At 35.8% G+C, this 19,547-nt stretch overlaps 1 protein-coding gene across 1 annotated transcript; it reads left to right on the top strand.

The window, feature by feature from the left end:
• The first annotated feature begins 17,598 nt into the window (after positions 1-17,598).
• On the top strand, positions 17,599-18,936 carry LOC143233206 (uncharacterized). Its single transcript, XM_076469181.1, has 2 exons — positions 17,599-17,700; positions 18,296-18,936. Exon 2 carries the CDS (start codon positions 18,376-18,378, stop codon positions 18,754-18,756), a length of 381 nt encoding a protein of 126 aa, XP_076325296.1. The 5' UTR covers positions 17,599-17,700; positions 18,296-18,375; the 3' UTR covers positions 18,757-18,936.
• The last annotated feature ends 611 nt before the right edge of the window (positions 18,937-19,547 follow it).

Here is a 19,547-nt window from a genome sequence, read left to right on the forward strand (position 1 = left end):
GAAAATGTACAAATTTGCCTGTTTTTTACACAGAAAATAGGTTAATTTCTAAAATTCATTATCCAGGTCACAAAAGCAAAGTTTGAAGGGAATAATGGTCATTTTCTGTACTTTTACAACATAAAAAATTAAGAAATAACACATACTATCCAGGAACAAAATTTGTGTTACATAGTGTTATATCATAGATAGGCTATGGGTAATACCCGTTTGTTACGCCTCATTGCTAACACGTAATAAAATGTGTGAAGGTTTACAAACGATTTAATTATCTCTTGGAATTTAATATAATTTTGTAACCTTATATTAAATTAGAGATAACTTAATAACACCTTAACAAAAACATAAATAAACTGAGAATAACATTTAAGACACTGGTAAAAGATGTTTAATCAAATTAGTATTTTGTTTATTTTATCTGAGGTGCAACAGTAATGAACATAATTATTTTTAAATCAACACCCACAGAAAATAAGTTATTTAGTTAAACCATGAACTCCGTTTGTGCGTTAAACATTAAACGAGTCTATATAGTTAAACAATTCTGTTCTTACATTTAAACAATACGATATCTAAATACATAAACAGAAAAGGAAACATGTAGAAATTAAATGGCATTCATTATGACTTACACTGTTGGTTCACGAGAAGGTGAAACGTTCTTACGTCCGGTACTTTTAACAACTGACTGACCGTCAATGGGACAGGCGTCTTTGACCCAGAGTAACCAGTTGTCTACACAGTCCTTATGAAACTGAATATAAAAAAACAAAATACTGAGAAACGTGTTCTTTATAATTTTCGCGTGAACTTGGTCGGGTGTGACTCACTGGTCAGTGTGGTAAGACTGTGAATATGCGAGTTCACGTTCAGCGACCATTGTTTGTGTTTTAATTTCGTGCAAAGCTACACGAGGGCTATCTGGACTAGCCGTCCCTAGGTTAGCAGTGTAAGACTAAAGGGAAGGCATCACCACCCACCGCCAACTCTTGGACTACTCTTTTACAAACGAATAGTGGGATTGACCGTCACATTATAACGCCCCCCAACGGCTGAAAGGGCGAGCATGTATGGTGTGACGGGGATTCGAACACGCGACCCTCAGATTACGAGTGCCTTAACACACCTGGCCATGCCGGGCCGTAAGGTACTGTACAGCTTTTTACACCAGTAAGTGAAATTTGACATTTAATGTATCAAAAGACAAAGTATCAGAATGTTCAAGTGTTATAAAACTGACGGTCACATTTTACTACTCGATCTGAAGCGTAGGAAATGGTGACGGATACTGGTTAGAAACCGACTTCCTTACAGTCCTACAGCTCAGAAACGAAAGCTAACTGTTAACTGGTGATGACCCAATTACATGGGTTGAAACGTTGTAATAGTTAAAGTCAAAACCGTTTACTGTAAAAGTTACTATTATTGTATTTTTTGAATGATTTATGCAGTTCAGTAGGCCTAAACGCTAGGCCTAATGGGTTGTGTATCGTATTTCAAGCCAAACTGTCGAATTCTGATAATGATTAAAAGGGCTTCTGATCAGTGATTTGTAGCAGACAAGAGTTTGACCTGACCTGTGAGATTTATAAAGCCCTGATTCAAAATTTGTAATGTACCAGTCACGGTGAGTGACAATGATGTTATTAGTTGTCTTCCCATAATGATAAAACTCAATGACAAATGGTCAATAGAACGATAAATTAGGTTTCATATGAATTTATAGTAAGTTAAAAAAATATCTATTGTGTTCTTTTACTTACTTGGTAAGATTTTTCACGTAAAACAATTTAAGGGTTAACTTTGAACTGGTTAGACCGCTGGAAAGAGTCAATTTAAACAACACTTGGTCTACTCTCATCTCATTAAAACTATGTATCTGAATGTCACACGAATGTTTCCAAAATTATTCATCAGACAAGTTATACTGTTGTGTTGTGTTTTCAGAATGTTTCCAAAATGATTCATCAGACAAGTTACTGTTGTTGTTGTTTTTTCAGAATGTTTCCAAAATGATTCACCAGACAAGTTATACTGTTGTGTTCTGTTTGTCAGAATGTTTCCTAAATGATTCATCAGACAAGTTATTCTGTTGTGTTCTGTTTGTCAGAATGTTTCCAAAATGATTCATCAGACAAGTTATACTGTTGTGTTGTTTTTGCAGAATGTTTCCAAAATGATTCACCAGACAAGTTACACTGTTGTGTTGTTTTTTCAGAATGTTTCCAAAATTATTCATCAGACAAGTTATACTGTTGTGTTCTGTTTGTCAGAATGTTTCCAAAATGATTCATCAGACAAGTTATACTGTTGTGTTCTGTTTGTCAGAATGTTTCCAAAATGATTCACCAGACAAGTTATACTGTTGTGTTGTGTTTGTCAGAATGTTTCCAAAATGATTCATCAGACAAGTTATACTGTTGTGTTCTGTTTTCCAAAATCAGAATGTTTCCAAAATGATTCATCAGACAAGTTATACTGTTGTGTTCTGTTTTTCAGAATGTTTCCAAAATGATTCATCAGACAAGTTATACTGTTGTGTTCTGTTTGTCAGAATGTTTCCAAAATGATTCATCAGACAAGTTATACTGTTGTGTTCTGTTTGTCAGAATGTTTCCAAAATGATTCATCAGACAAGTTATACTGTTGTGTTCTGTTTGTCAGAATGTTTCCAAAATGATTCATCAGACAAGTTATTCTGTTGTGTTCTGTTTGTCAGAATGTTTCCAAAATGATTCACCAGACAAGTTATACTGTTGTGTTCTGTTTGTCAGAATGTTTCCAAAATGATTCATCAGACAAGTTATTCTGTTGTGTTCTGTTTGTCAGAATGTTTCCAAAATGATTCATCAGACAAGTTATACTGTTGTGTTCTGTTTGTCAGAATGTTTCCAAAATGATTCACCAGACAAGTTATACTGTTGTGTTGTTTTTGCAGAATGTTTCCAAAATGATTCACCAGACAAGTTATACTGTTGTGTTCTGTTTGTCAGAATGTTTCCAAAATGATTCACCAGACAAGTTATACTGTTGTGTTCTGTTTGTCAGAATGTTTCCAAAATGATTCACCAGACAAGTTATACTGTTGTGTTCTGTTTGTCAGAATGTTTCCAAAATGATTCACCAGACAAGTTATACTGTTGTGTTGTTTTTTCAGAATGTTTCCAAAATTATTCATCAGACAAGTTATACTGTTGTGTTGTTTTTCAGAATGTTTCCAAAATGATTCAGAATGTTTCCAAAATGATTCATCAGACAAGTTATACTGTTGTGTTCTGTTTTTCAGAATGTTTCCAAAATGATTCATCAGACAAGTTATACTGTTGTGTTCTGTTTGTCAGAATGTTTCCAAAATGATTCATCAGACAAGTTATACTGTTGTGTTCTGTTTGTCAGAATGTTTCCAAAATGATTCATCAGACAAGTTATACTGTTGTGTTCTGTTTGTCAGAATGTTTCCAAAATGATTCATCAGACAAGTTATTCTGTTGTGTTCTGTTTGTCAGAATGTTTCCAAAATGATTCATCAGACAAGTTATACTGTTGTGTTCTGTTTGTCAGAATGTTTCCAAAATGATTCATCAGACAAGTTATACTGTTGTGTTCTGTTTGTCAGAATGTTTCCAAAATGATTCATCAGACAAGTTATTCTGTTGTGTTCTGTTTGTCAGAATGTTTCCAAAATGATTCATCAGACAAGTTATACTGTTGTGTTCTGTTTGTCAGAATGTTTCCAAAATGATTCATCAGACAAGTTATACTGTTGTGTTCTGTTTGTCAGAATGTTTCCAAAATGATTCATCAGACAAGTTATACTGTTGTGTTCTGTTTGTCAGAATGTTTCCAAAATGATTCATCAGACAAGTTATACTGTTGTGTTCTGTTTTTTCAGAATGTTTCCAAAATGATTCATCAGACAAGTTATACTGTTGTGTTCTGTTTGTCAGAATGTTTCCAAAATGATTCATCAGACAAGTTATACTGTTGTGTTCTGTTTGTCAGAATGTTTCCAAAATGATTCATCAGACAAGTTATACTGTTGTGTTCTGTTTGTCAGAATGTTTCCAAAATGATTCATCAGACAAGTTATTCTGTTGTGTTCTGTTTGTCAGAATGTTTCCAAAATGATTCATCAGACAAGTTATACTGTTGTGTTCTGTTTGTCAGAATGTTTCCAAAATGATTCATCAGACAAGTTATACTGTTGTGTTCTGTTTGTCAGAATGTTTCCAAAATGATTCATCAGACAAGTTATACTGTTGTGTTCTTTTTGTCAGAATGTTTCCAAAATGATTCATCAGACAAGTTATACTGTTGTGTTCTGTTTTTCAGAATGTTTCCAAAATGATTCATCAGACAAGTTATACTGTTGTGTTCTGTTTATCAGAATGTTTCCAAAATGATTCATCAGACAAGTTATACTGTTGTGTTCTGTTTGTCAGAATGTTTCCAAAATGATTCATCAGACAAGTTATACTGTTGTGTTCTGTTTTTCAGAATGTTTCCAAAATGATTCATCAGACAAGTTATACTGTTGTGTTGTTTTTTATGTTTTTAAACACTACATGAATAATGAAATGCACTATATAATTAATACTGATCGTTTTATCAGTAATTCATTCTATTTGGTACTTCGCTAAGTTCTTCAATTTTGCTATTGTACTAAATAAATGATTAATATTGAAATTAACTGGTTATACGTTTGTCGTACGAAGTGAATATTTCCTGCTGCGAGGCAATGTATTACAAGCTCACTGAAAACCAGCTTGAGCTATTTATTTACTGAGCAATGAATTCATATTAAGAAATGTAATGTACGTTTCATAACATTTATATTTTAAAAAAGCAAAAGCTATAAGACACGACCTTGTGTCGACATGGTAACTTTACCTTGTGCCCACATGGTAACCTTCGTATCAGGTCTGCTTCTCTGTAGGGCCTGAGACATACACAGCACTGCTGACCCGGAAGTGCTAGTCTGCTGGTCTTGTAGACCCGGGTTAAAGGTAACGAGTTGACCACGTACTCTTGTGACCTGACTGTGGTTTCATGCGAGGACTCGATGCTAAAAAAAAAGATATTTTATGTCGATTAAACGTCAACTTTTCCCAAGTGAATTGATGTAATATGTATTTTGTTGTAATTGATGTAATATGTATTTTATTGTAATTGTTGTAATGTGTATTTTGTTGTAATTGTGTTACATGTATATATATTTATTTACCCGCAAAATATTTCTAGAATTTTTAATTTAAAAATAGAACACACTAAAAGTTACACTTATCACACACAGACAAGTTTCTAATACAACTGAACATACGAGTTTTTAACCGGTTTCTAGCCTCATAAGTTATACAAGGTAACATATAGGAAGTAAAAAACTGTTTTTTGATTAATAATATATATTAGTAAGTACATTAAATAAACCTTACATCTGCAAACCGTGAAACACGTGTGGAAATGCAAATATTTAGAAGACTATATGAAAGATGAAATTAAACAGTGGGACATCACTTCACTTACACAGTTGATTTAAAATTGTATACACAACCCGCCTAACTTTAAATGAAACACATTAGCTTACATCAATGTTCATATTCTGACAGACAGTTTGGAGGTCGGTTAAGTTCTGACATTTATTCATTAGTTAAATATATTGAAAAAATTCTTTAGGTTAGTATTTAGTTTTTATTATTTTTCTCACCTGGCCAAAATAACTAATTGTATGACAGGGAATAATCATATCACGTGACCACGAGGCACAACCAAACACATGACTGACGGAAGAAATCAAACCTCACGTATCTCAGAACGGCTATTATGGGTATTAACCCAACGTGTCGACCTTCCTAGGTCATCGTTCTTAACCTGGGTTCTGAGATACATTTTTATTTCAAGTCGAGTTTTTCGTCATCAAGAAATCACACCACATGACCTGTAGGAGCAACTCATCACGTGACTAAGATAAGTGACTCATCCCGTGTATAGTAACGAAAATCTCCAGGAAAGGTTTGAATAACATACAGTTGTCTTTTCACCATGGTTATCAGTAAGTAACGTCACCAAACACTCGGGCAGATGGTGTTTGGGCACTTCCCGCCATTTGTTCTGAGACTTTTCTTGATATAGCATAATATGGTTGTGATAACAATATTGACGCAAGACCGACACACATAATAAACCCCGCACTCACGACACCTGGGAATAGTGGTTTATCTTGAATACATTAACCTAGAATTTAACCTATCATTAATTTCTAGGAATCAGATATAAATTATACTTTTTGTGCATGCTATGTTTATAACTGTGAATGCGTTTCTGGATTTTACGGCAACTAAAACTTAGGTTTTCTTAACAGACAAATATTGTCAAATAATAAACAACAGCTATGTTAACTTCAAGTAGATTTTAAAACAACTTTCTTCCATCTGTTTCCATACATTAGTAAAAACTATCGTAGTCGTCGCAAGGTCTCGGTCCCGTAGACGTTTTAATATGATATTCATCATGGTTTTCTATTGTGAATATTTACGTCAGGTTTCACAAGGGATATTAATACACAGCTATTTCCAGTTTTAAAATGATACTGGAAACCAGATATTTAACAGCATCCTCCGCCAACTGTTGTGCCACCAAATAATGGTATTTGACCGACATTTTTATAGCATACCAATGATCCCAAGATGTTAAATTGTTTTTTGCTTTCAAAAAAGAGACACAAACCATAAACTCTTGGATTCACAGTCCGGACACTAACCACCAGGCCATCTCTTCTTTTACCACAAACAGACTAAAGAGAATTTCACGGAAAAAGTGGATGTTTCCTCTAATGAAGCCACAAATACAAAATACAAGACACTAGGAATAAGTTACCTGTCAAAACATTTACGTATTTTGTAATCTGAATAAAAAAAACTTTATATGAAAAACAAACAAGAAACATGTTAAACAAAACTGAGAATAATAAGAGGGAAACAAAACCCAACATGTGATGGATACCACATAATTTAAATGGTTTTCTCTTGTTGGTTGTGAAGTTTTACTTCCTAACATATCACGCCTCTTCTTTGTGGGTATTTGGGTATGTTTAATTTTTAAATACCCAGGAGGGTCGGGTGCATGAGACCTCTTCCTCTACCCCTAACTTTCATGTCGGCTACTATTATGTTGTTGTTGTTGTAGTGTTTTTGGGTCTCACAGTACTCCGGACAATGTCCATGTAGTGACTTGATTTGACCTTTATTTCCTTTATCCATTTATTTTTTTCACTTTTATTCGTGTATGTATATATATATATACATTCCAATATAAAATTTATCGGAAAGATAAAATAATAATAATGATAAAAATAAAATAAAATATAAAGAAAAATTCAAATATAACCAGTTCTAAACGTCTAGTGCGTGGTGGCCAGCTTGATTTATATTTCTTAAATATATATTTATAGGAGAGAGGTACTTAGGACTATGCTCATCATGTACGTAAATCACACAATAAATCATTTTTATGTCTGTTTTTATTAAAATAATTCAGTGCATTATACAAGAGTCTCACAGATATTGTTTCTATGTTTACATACTTGTACATGAATGTGGGTGTAGTACTACGTGGTACAAGCTGAAGTTAAGATTGAATTTTGTATTTTTAGCAGTTTGTATAATTGTTTTTGTGTTATGTTTATCCAAGCAGGACATGCGTATTTTATTATAGGTCTAATGTACGTAGATTTTTATTATATTATCAGGTGCTGTACCTGGATTTTACCTGAAAGACTTCTTGTATAATTTGCTCTTTTCCATATTCTAATCAGGATATTGTTAGTATGCTGTATCCACGTTAATTTGGTATCATAAGTTAATCCTAAACATTTAACAGAAGTAGCAGTTAGTAAAAATGATCTGTTCATGTATAACTTTGGTGGATCTTCTTTCAGTTTATTTAATCTACTGAATAATATAACTTGGGTTTTCGGAATATTTATTTTTATTCTACATTTCTGGCAGTTTTCTTCTAAATTATTCAGGACTGGTTGGAGGTTTGTTGCTGTTATTGAAGGAGTGGGGGCACTTTTCCAGACCGCTACATCGTCAGCAAATTCTGATGCAAAACCTAAATTTAGGTCCGACAGTGGCATATTACTCACATACATGATAAATAAGATAGCGTTAACTACCCGTCTCTCTGGGACTCCTGATTCAGGTGAAAAAGGCCCTGAGTGGGCTCTATCCACATTTACTTTGCACGTTCTATTGTCCAGAAAGTTAGATAGCCAGAGAATAATTCCCTGGGTAAATACATTTCCGTTAACCGGTGTAATCCGTTATGCCACACCGTGTCAAATGCTTTCTCAATTCCGAGAAAGCAAGCTACAGTGCATTCGTTTACAACTTTGTCTGTAATTGTTTCTGTTAATCTGATTAGGTGGTTTATAGTTTGTCTGTATTTCCTAAAGCCGTTTTGAATATCACATATCACGTGCATTTCGAAACTGGTATTTCAAATCAGTTATGGAACCACATCGCTGTCGACAAATAGGGTATTGTATCGCTACGCCATCTAGTGGCCCAGAGTTTAATTGACAATCGACCCTCACTTTAATGCAAGTAATATGAACGTTGTTCCCGCAATCGCATCTGTAAATATTAACCGTACATTCCAGTACTTCATTCTTATGTTATTTAGTGAACCATTATCACTGAAAAGTTAATTTTCTAAGACACACCACGAAGATACACAAGATGAAGTTTTAAAAACAACGTTTGATTCATTGTTTGTATTAAGCACAAAGAACCATCTGTGTTCTGTCAACCACGGGTACCGAAACCTGATGTTTAGCAACGCGAGTCCGCAAATATACTGCTGTACCACTGGGGGACCAAATGGAAATCCCTTAGCCATCAGAGGTAAGTATGTGTATGCGTTTTCGTATTGCAAAGCCTGCTGCGTCCTTCGAGGGGAATCGAACCCATGATTTTAGTATTATACGCTCCAAGACTTACCGCTGTCCCATCGGAGAACCAATGACGAATGACAAAGACATTAATAAAAATAAACAAGTACCCTCTCCTTCATACAGTCGCCCTCTATCATAGAGTTAGTTCAGTTCAGAACGATTTGTTGTTAACCACAAAGCTTCACAGATCCCGGGCCCGGCATGACCAGATTGTTAAGGCACTATTCCCCATCACATCAAACATGCTAGCCCTTCAGCCATGGGGATGTTATAATTTTCGGTCAATCCCACTATTCGTTGGTAAAAGAGTAGTCCAAAAGTTGGCGGTTGGTGGCGTTGACTAGCTGCCTTACCTCTAGTCTTAAACTACTAAACTAGGGACGGCTAGCGCAGATAGCCCACGTGTAGCTCTATGCGAAATTCAAAACAAACCAAACCAATACACAGATACCAGAGTTATCGAATCACGGTCGGTTTCTAGGGGTAAAATTCTGCAGACATACTGCCGTTCCGCACACGTTAATTGTCGAATCAGATTGGTTATATGTGTAATGTTAGTAATATCCTGATATACATCAACCCTGTATGAACTGCTTCCTTTTGAACGTCGACTTACGTGAGTACAGTGTAAATGTCGTGGGGTCGTGTGACATACAAGAATACGTGGAACACACCCAGAAAGAAGCTAAAGTTTGAACAACGGATGATGGGTCAAAAACACACAAAAATAAACAACCTTACTTTACTCACACTGTATCATTCGCTCTGCTAGACTGGATATTATATTCAGATTGGTTCCTAATGTATCTAAGAATAACCACCGAGTTACACTGAGTAAAATTTGATGTGATGAATTAGGACCCCCTAACTACTCCACCCCTAAGAAACTAATCCTGGAGTGTGAACCCCAACTCTCATAATTTTCAGTATAACGTACCACATTAAAATATTCGTTTTACAAATGAAAAACCAACTGTATTATTGTACATAAACAATTCATAACGACGTGTAAGGTAACATAGGCCTGCGAGTTTCAACTTCATAAATGTTGTATTGGTTTCAATAACTGATTTTCCATAATTCAGTGTTCTATCACGTAAGGATGTTTTATAACCTGACTTTGTGAACCTGACGATGACCGGAGAAGGTCGAAACGTTGTTCGCTCCTCTACATAAAAAATTGTCTCAACCCAAACCAGCCGATTTTACATATGTAAATTATTACATATGTAAATTACTGTTTACCACAATGAACTTTTTTTCTTATTACGTTTGATATGTTTAGGTTATAGAACGGTCGATAAAACTCTCACGTCATAATTGGTCTACAGAAATATATAGCCAGTGGTTCTTAGTATTTTAGACATAATGAAAGGTGAACCGATTTCAATGGAAATGATTCACTTACGTAAAATTACATGTGACGCCTTATGAAATCTGTAGTTGATGGAGAAAAATGAATACCATTTTCGGATTCAGCGTACAGGAATTACTGTAGAAAATATAAAAAATTGTTGTTGTTTTTTCAATTTCGCGCAAAGCTATTCGAGAGCTATATGCGCTAGCCGTTCCTAATTTAGTGACTAGAGTGAAGGCAGCTAGTCATCACCACCCACCGCCAACTGTTGGGCTACTCTTTTACCAACGAATAGTGGAACTGACCGTCACATTATAACGCCCTCAACGGCTGAAAGGGCGAGCATGTTTAGTGAGACGGGAAATTGAACCCGCGATCCTCACATTACGATTCGAACGCCTTAACCCACCTGGCCATGCCGGACCCATGTAAAAATTAAGACAATAAATCCATCGCAGGTCTATACTATCAGTAGGTCGTCTTACCCGCAGCACAACACTGGCTGGTGGACAGCCAGATGAGATTCTTGATAAATTGGGCAAAGATCTAAATCTGTGATGAGTCTCTGTGGCTTCTCAGAAGACATCTTTTCCAGACTGTGTTTGTCTATTGGTGGGTTTATATTTTGCGGAACTGACAAGTTCGATAAGACATCGCTGATTTCTCTATTCAAAAGAACGAGTTGATAAAAAAACTGAAAAATAAATTAAAATTAACGTAATATTAACAGAACTTGATATCACACACACACACATATATATATAATTAATAGAACACGAAAAGTTGCTTCCCTTATAGGTAATTGTAAGAAAAAAAAAACAACAAAAGACGTCCATAAAAACTACAAAATACAAACCGCTAATCTAAGTGTATCTTTGTATGGACCCAACAAATCTTTCACTCTAAATAAAAGTTGTTCATTTCGACTACCAGGGCATAGTCACGTCTATTTTCTGCTTTAGAGATATCGTGGTCAGTGTCAAATTGACTATCTAAAATGTATCATAAAGCAAGATGACTATCATTGTGTAGTCGTGGACATGAAATTGACTATTAAGTAGTAACGATGATCTGTTACTAGTCAGTTTGACTGACCCTTAGTCAATGTAAGCAGTTAGTCAGTTTGACCACTTCCCAGTCAGAATGACCATGTCCCAGTCTGTTTGACCACTTCCCAGTCACAGTAACTACTTCATAGCAGCACTGCTATGCTAGTCTTAAGGACTACTTTATGGTCAGTAAGACCAACACCATAGTCAGTATTAACTCATGAACTGACACCCTTCATGTTTCTTATAGCATTAAGGTACAGTTCAAGCAGATGACTGTATACATGCATTTTGTTCCATAAATACAACAATTGAAACGTGACCAGGGTTAAACTTCGCAAATAATTTATTTATTTACTTTTATTTGGGGGGGGGAGAATAAATTTATTTCACACAAAATAAATCCTACCTAAATAAATCTTATTTATCGACCACTACTATTTCTTCACTGTTTTATTTGACAATTGTGTTTTTATATTGTTGTGTGCTTGTGTTGAAATATTCGAATATGAAATCCAATAATCAATACATTTAATATTACAATCCACAACGATCGAAGTTATGACTGAAATAAGCTTTCCCCACGTGGTTAACACTCGCGCTGACACTACACGTCCAGGAAATGCATTCGATTCGTCTAGTGGTCCGTAGCGCAAATCGAGTACAAATGGAAAGTAGCTACATTAGGTGAGAGCGAGACTATCTCTTTACCAGAAGGGTGTACCAGGTCGAGTTTATGTGAAGACGAGTGTTCCTTGTGCAAGGAGGGCTGTAGGTGTTATTTGTGGAGAGAGGTTGATCATTCCTCAAGGTGGTCGAGGGGGGATTTAGGGGCTCACATACAACAATACATACGAAGGGGGGAGTAAAGACGGCACGGTCCACTCCTCAGCGGCAGCCGAAAGTAGGGATGACCCTATAAACCCAAAGGGGGCGGGGTGGAGAAATCATACACAGCAATATTTTGTCGCACATTGAAGAATTACATATGATATTTATAGAATTTATAATGACCGAAACTTGTACTGACATTGCTCAATTGCCATGCAACCGCGCAGATAACGGAAAGAAGAAATCCAGGTAAATATTAATCGTTTATGTCTTATTTTCCTATACTAAGTTTCAATAAAACAATACAAGAATACAGATGATTAACTTTCTAGATTAGCTGAAGTGAATCCATCCGTATTTTTTTGTACAACTCGTAATGTGTAAACAAGGATGGTTACATTGTGTAGGTCTGTACTACTGTGGTCTAGTAGTAGTGGAGTATAAATATTTATATTTAGGTAATGCTTTGAAACATTCCCCAGTCGTGACATCACAAATGTTCATATTTGGTATCTTGAATGCATATCCTGTGGTAGAATCAAAACCCCCCAATGATCCACGTTGCTGCTCTGTTAAATTTAGCGCCAACTACACCGCTGCTAAAAAGATTTGTACAGCCACCGCTACACAGATGAAAGTTGTATACTCATTAAAAGGGACCTCGTCTGTTATTATTTTATAGACATTTGATAATGAATGATGACATACGATAATACGTAAGTAATAAATCCTTATTTTTAATAAATCAGCGACGCTTTATGCGACGTGTTTATTATGGCGAGATCCACTGATACAGACAACAATGGAGTTACAAATGGGGGTGGCAAGACAAATCATTTGAAAACAGTGAAACATATATTGTGTTTAATGTGTGTTTCTTTAATTTAATATTACAAACTATCTAAAAATTCTCTTTAGGTCCAAAATGTATTTAAATTTTTAAACTCTATACTTTGAAATCGAATGGTGTGAGATAGGAGCCAGCGCCAGGCTCTACACTATGAATAGAAAGCATGTGATCCTGCAAAAAATAATCCCCTAACCCCTCTCCCTTCTTTGCTCCCAGGGAACTTTCTCAGACTTTGGGTCCCTCCCATAATCCATACCAGTGAGAGAAATGTAGGATCCCGGGGATATTACATCGAGTCATGAGCAACCGAGTTGTGTAGTTAAAATAATAAAAATTGTACACCCTTACAAAAATCGGGGAATATTATGGGGGGGGGAGGGTTGTGACAAGAATCTGCACTCTGAAGTACGTTTTTATTCGCCAGATTGAGGGCAAGTCCGAGGATAGACCGTCGGTTCGCGGCCGACCGACAGTTACTAGTGGATATTGTTGAAAATTATCATTAAGTTTAGTTAAATAAATGATCCATTTTACGTTCCAGAATGAAAACCCGTGACATTTGGATGCATGTCTTGCATAATATTTATTAATACTCACTGGAAGTTTGGTAAACATTGGAGTTAGACATGGCAGAACAGTCAGACGTTTTCAATATTTTCCCTTGCATTAAATGTAATTATAAGGTTAGGAATTCTATCAAGCTTCTTTCACATTTTTCGTTGGTTCATGAGCATGAGCCTGGATTTGTTGTCCCATGTGGGGTTAATGGATGTGAAAGACCATTCAAAAACATCAGATGTTTGAAAAGACATAAATAAAAAGCATGGATGGTTTGCTACTACCAGTATGCATGATAATGAAGCTGGTGGTGAATGTGCCGAGTACTTTATGGAACAGAGGTATAAAAACTCTGACAGTGATGAGACAGTTGATGGTAATAAGCAGATGGTTGTCACAGACAAGTGAAGAACCTTAACTAAAACAATTCTGCAACTATGTGAAAATGAAAACATTACTCACAAAACTACAAGTAATTATTTTAAATTTGTCGTGTTCTATTATGGCTGCCAAAGATGAAAATTTATTCCAAACCATAAAAAGAACATTGATCAGTGAAGGGGTTCATAGAAATAGCATAGTTGCAGTGATGGAAGCTTGCAAGAAAGTCTTGACTTTCATTCCATGATTGAAAATTTCACTGACCATAATAATTTCCAGCCTTATATTGAAGATAATTTGACATTTGTAAAACCTATTGAGTATGACCTGGGAATTGTTAGTGTTGGGAAACATGACACAATGCAGTATGTTTCTTTATTAAATACTCTGAAGTGTTTGCTTAAACATGATGATATTTTTAGCCAGATTGTTTATCCTCGCCAGTCAGCGGATGATTGTCTTAGAGATGTCGTTGATGGTGAACATTTCAAAAACCATCCATTCTGGCAAGAAACTCCCCTTGCCCTTCAAATCATTCTCTATTTCGATGAGTTTACAGCTGTGAATCAGGCTAGAATACGAGCTCCTGCTTACTAATACGCTGCTTTCTACTGTCAGTTAGACAATATTGAACCTGCTTTGAGATCTCAGCTTCATTGTATATTCTTAGTAATCTTGGTGAAGAGCCAAAATCTAAAAAAACATGGGCTAAATACAGTGATGAGACCTTTGATTGAAGAACTATCTGTTATTAAAAACATCGGTATTGACATTGTCAAAGCAGAGGGAACATTCAAATTCAGAGGTGCACCTCTTGTTCTTGTTGCAGATAATTTGGGAAGCCATGCTATTGGAGGGTTTCTTGAATCATTTTCTGCTCTCAGATCATGTGGATTCTGCGTGGTAACTTGGGATGAGTTAAGAAAGTTGACTGATATTTCAAAATGTTCAGAGATCTATTGCATCCTATAATTAACAAGTTGCAATGGTCGAAACTGAACCGACATTTTCAAGTACATATGGGGTTAAAAAAAGATCGTCCCTGAACGTTCTGCAGCAATTTCATGTGACAAATGCTCTACCACCTGATATATTACATGACCTTTTTGAATCTGGTTTGGTGTCAGAAATTTTAGTTTGACTCGCAGATCAGTATGTCTTGTCTCGATACTTCAGCCTTCAGTACCTTGTAGACAGAGTGAAGGAGTTCCACTACAAAGGAAATGATAAAATCAATAGGCTTGAGCTTATTATTTTGAGAGGGACTGTACACATTAAGCAAAAAGCTGTGCAAGTTTGGTATCTCTTAAGGTTATTTCCATTACTGGTGGGTGATGCAGTACCAGAAGGCAACAACAAATAGGAAGTTCTGTTGGATATGGTAGAATTGATAATGTGTCCATCAATGTCATATGCAAGCATTGAATTCTCAAATGATGTGATACAACAGCTCCATTCTCTTTATGAAAAAGAATTTCCATATAGAACTCTCAAGCCAAAGGAACATTTTACTTTGCATTACCCAGAGATGACCCGCAGATTTGGTCCACTGAGGAATGTGTGGACCATGAGATTTGAGGCCAAACAGTTTTTGTTGACGTTGCAAGACGTACCAAAAACAGGAGGAATCTAGCCAAAACAATGGCAATGAGACACCAGTATAAAATCTGTTCACATTTGGAAAACAATGGATTTCTTGGAATAGATGTCTTTAACCTGACTAATCCTATCAGATTGCCTGTGAATTCACTCGGAGAAGAGCGAAACCTAGTCAGTACATTTGTTGTAAAGGCGATTTTGTCACTAAAGCATCAGGTTGTACAGTCAACTGCCTCACATACAACACAGGGACAATGGTTGACAGTAGCTATGAATTTGACAGTCTTCAATTTTCTTCAGTGATCTGTTGCTTTGTTCTTTGGGGAAAACCTTTTTGTATTGTCAAAGATACCAAACTGTTGATCGTCACCTCTGTAATCAGTGGTAAATTTTAACCTATTTTATGTAACTTGGTGTGTACCTTCTAGTGACAAATTTCATCAAAAGATTTGACATATTTTATGTAAATTTGTTTCTGTCTTTTTGTGACAAGTTTTGTCACAATTTTCAAACAGAGAAAACTTGTGTCATATTAATATGTATCATACATATTTGCACCAAAATCACCACTATCATCACCATCTATTGAGGTCAGACTACTTATATTTGCTTTCACCTTTTAAAGGCTACTATCTGTTAAGGAAAAAAAAACAAATTACTTATTTAGCTGATTTATACCAGTCCTACTGATGTTAAATTTATGGAAATTTAATATATCTTTTTTGGTGTTTTTGAAGTTGTCTTCTGCATGTGTATTCATACAAATCATTTTTGATCAGTACCATACTTTTGGATTCCAGAGAGATGGCTTTATCCTACCACATTACCTACAATGAAAAAAAATTGTGGTATCAGTGGATGATCTGGGATTGTTGCCCAATATGATTTCTGACAACCTAAATCTGAATGTAGATGCTACCAACTTGTCAGCTCAAGTGTACATGGAAGACTGGCAGGACTGGGTGGATGTTCAATGGTCTTACATTCCAAAACCACGAGCAAAGTTGCGCGTTTCTCTGGTTTCTAATGCAGGGGCATCTGACGGAGAGATAGCTGTTGTGGTAAGTCGTTTATAAGAATGCGCAACCCATTTAAATTTGAGTGATTATAATCATTTATGTAGTCATTGAAAATCACTCAGCGGAAACTTTATTCCAAAGAAAAGTAAAATTGTTCAATATACATTATTCAACATAGCACAATTACGGTTAATTTTTTTATTACAAATTTAGACCCGTTAAAAATGTATTTTTTACCAGAATCCACCGAACCCTGAAGTGCCTTCAAGCAAGCAGAGTGCATCTTTACCCAATCCCAGTACTGAACAAATTCAGTCCATATCATCATGGTAGGATATGTTCCAATGTATGTCAAACAGATCTTTCAATCTGTTGGAGAAATAGTTTCATCTTTCACTTGAGACAATTAGGCCTTAGTTAGTATTTCATTGCAATCAGTCGACCCCAAGTGTTTTGAACTATTTGATATTTTCTTTGGTCACCAGAATCCACCGAACCCTGAAGTGCCTTCAAGCAAGCAGAGTGCATCTTTACCCAATCCCAGTACTGAACAAATTCAGTCCATATCATCATGGTAGGATATGTTCCAATGTATGTCAAACAGATCTTTCAATCTGTTGGAGAAATAGTTTCATCTTTCACTTGAGACAATTAGGCCTTAGTTAGTATTTCATTGCAATCAGTCGACCCCAAGTGTTTTGAACTATTTGATATTTTCTTTGGTCAGCATCTTAGCATTCAAGCCTTGGCCAGTACCCTTTAAGCTGGAAAATTTGTCAAGTCTGCCTAGATCTACTGCTTTGCTGTTGTCGCAAGGGAAACCTGTTGAGAAAGAAGGTCGCTTCCATTTACTGGATGCAGTCTACACTGAGGTTTCCAACTATACCTTGTAAGTGCTGTGCAGTGAATACCATATGTACCATTTCTGATTACAAGCGTGTAATTACATCTCTTCAGATGTCTTCATCTGTACTTGATAGTCTGCCCAATCTCTATTTTCCAGATATCCAACGTCAAGGCAGTATGACCAAGTAGTGGATGAAATATTTAAGCGCTACCCTCAGCTGTCAGATGCCCCAAATCTAACACCCCAAGGTGTTCCTGTAAGTACTATCCACATGTGCATTATGTTATGTTTGTTGTGAAATATACTTTCATCACAAATATATTCTTTTATCTATACATTTGACTTTATGAGCCCAATAAAATTCGTCCTAAAGTGCATAACAGGAATGACCATATCACAACTTGTTAGGGTGTAAATGTATTCTGCAATAAATATGTTCATTAGTTACAATATAAGTTAAATGGAATTTTGTGTTGCATAATATTAGTGAAGAAACAAACGAAAATTTTATGGAAGTTATATTTTTTAAAATACACACATGTACATATATCTACCAAGGAGGGAAAATACTATTTTGATACTTTGAAATAGTTGTTTTGTTTGTATACGATGTAACTTGACTCAACTAATGAAACTCAACTAATTTTTCCGCTCAAGAGAATACATTGTCAAGATGAACTCGTACAAGTGATTTATTAACCAGTATGTGTATTACTTTCAGTTTCTCAGATTAAACCTGAAAAATGCCAAAAGTGGTTTAAAAGAAATACTGTTTAAAATAATTATAGTTATACCAGGGCAGTTTGATTATTCATTCTCAATACAACTAATTCTGTCAATTCTAATTGCAGGGGCTGTGGAGGATGAGGCTTTGACAGGAATTCCAGAATAACAGAAAGCGGAAGGATTCATCATTGCCTATAGTCCAAGAATGAAAGAAAAAGACAAAACTGCAACAGATGAAACCCCATCTCGAAACCACATCTCAGAACAGAGGCTATATGGATTAAAGCAATACTTGTGTAAAAAACCAGTTGGGGAGGATGAAACTTCCACCGAAAAACACAAGGAATGGATGAAAACTTGTCTGCATTGTAGAAAAAAGGGTGATCTTTGTAAAGTGGACTTTCTTATGGACAAAACTCTGCATGACCGTAGGAAACTGGTCATTGACAACACTACTGTCAATGAACTTATAGAGCACTATCCTTTCCTTGTGGCATCACCAGCACAGCTATTGAATGCATTTAAGTGGCTAGGAAATGATGTAGAAAAAGGAGGGTCCAACTTTCTCAATATAAGGACTCAGTAAATTCTTCACTTTGTTGAAAGAGTTGTTCTGAAGCTCCATGATGAGTCCAGGAAAATTACCAAATCTGTAAAAGATGCAGACAGATGTGTTCTTCAGTTGCTTGATCTCTTGAATATCAAACATCATAGCAGCGGGAAATCTGTCAAAACGTCCACAGGTAAAGGAAGAGGAAAGTGTTCAAAGCCATAAGGTTATATTAGATCTGGTAATAGTAACTTGTCATGTGTATTTGATTCAGGGTAAATTTTCAAAAACCAAGTGTAATGTTCAGTTGTTTATTTTCAAATTGTTGCTGCATTTTGAATTTTATTTTGGTACATGTATATTGATGTACACTTGTGTTCAGTTTCGAATAAAAATGGTGCTGCTAAAATGTATTTTATATTTTTCAGGATGGTGGCAGGTTACTGGGACTTAGGTTGAATCATCAGATGGCTGCGGACTTGACTGCTCAGTGATGGTTCTGATGACCACAACTCACTGAAGATGGTCTCTTTGCTGAAGAGTGACATTGCAGAGGTGGTCCTAACCGGGTCAACATGACTTATCTTCCATGGTCGAATGATAGTCATAATGACAACAGTCCATTGTTAATGAATGGTCATAATAACAACCACTCCTTAGACAAATAGGGTCACACTGACTATGTCATGACTACTCTGTAGTGGTTTGCAGGTAGGCAATGCGACTATTGTCAGGTAGTCAGCATTGGTCAGAATGACTACCTAACGAAAGCCATAACGACTATCATAGAGCAGTCAAATTTATTACCTGCCAGGTATCCCTGCCAC

This window comes from Tachypleus tridentatus, chromosome 12, assembly GCF_004210375.1.
Source record: "Tachypleus tridentatus isolate NWPU-2018 chromosome 12, ASM421037v1, whole genome shotgun sequence".
In the NCBI taxonomy this organism is placed as follows: Eukaryota; Metazoa; Arthropoda; class Merostomata; order Xiphosura; family Limulidae; genus Tachypleus; species Tachypleus tridentatus.

Bases quoted from the DNA above. Each gene is read 5' to 3' on its own strand.
- LOC143233206 (XM_076469181.1), top strand. From the start codon at position 18,376: ATGAAAGAAAAAGACAAAACTGCAACAGATGAAACCCCATCTCGAAAC.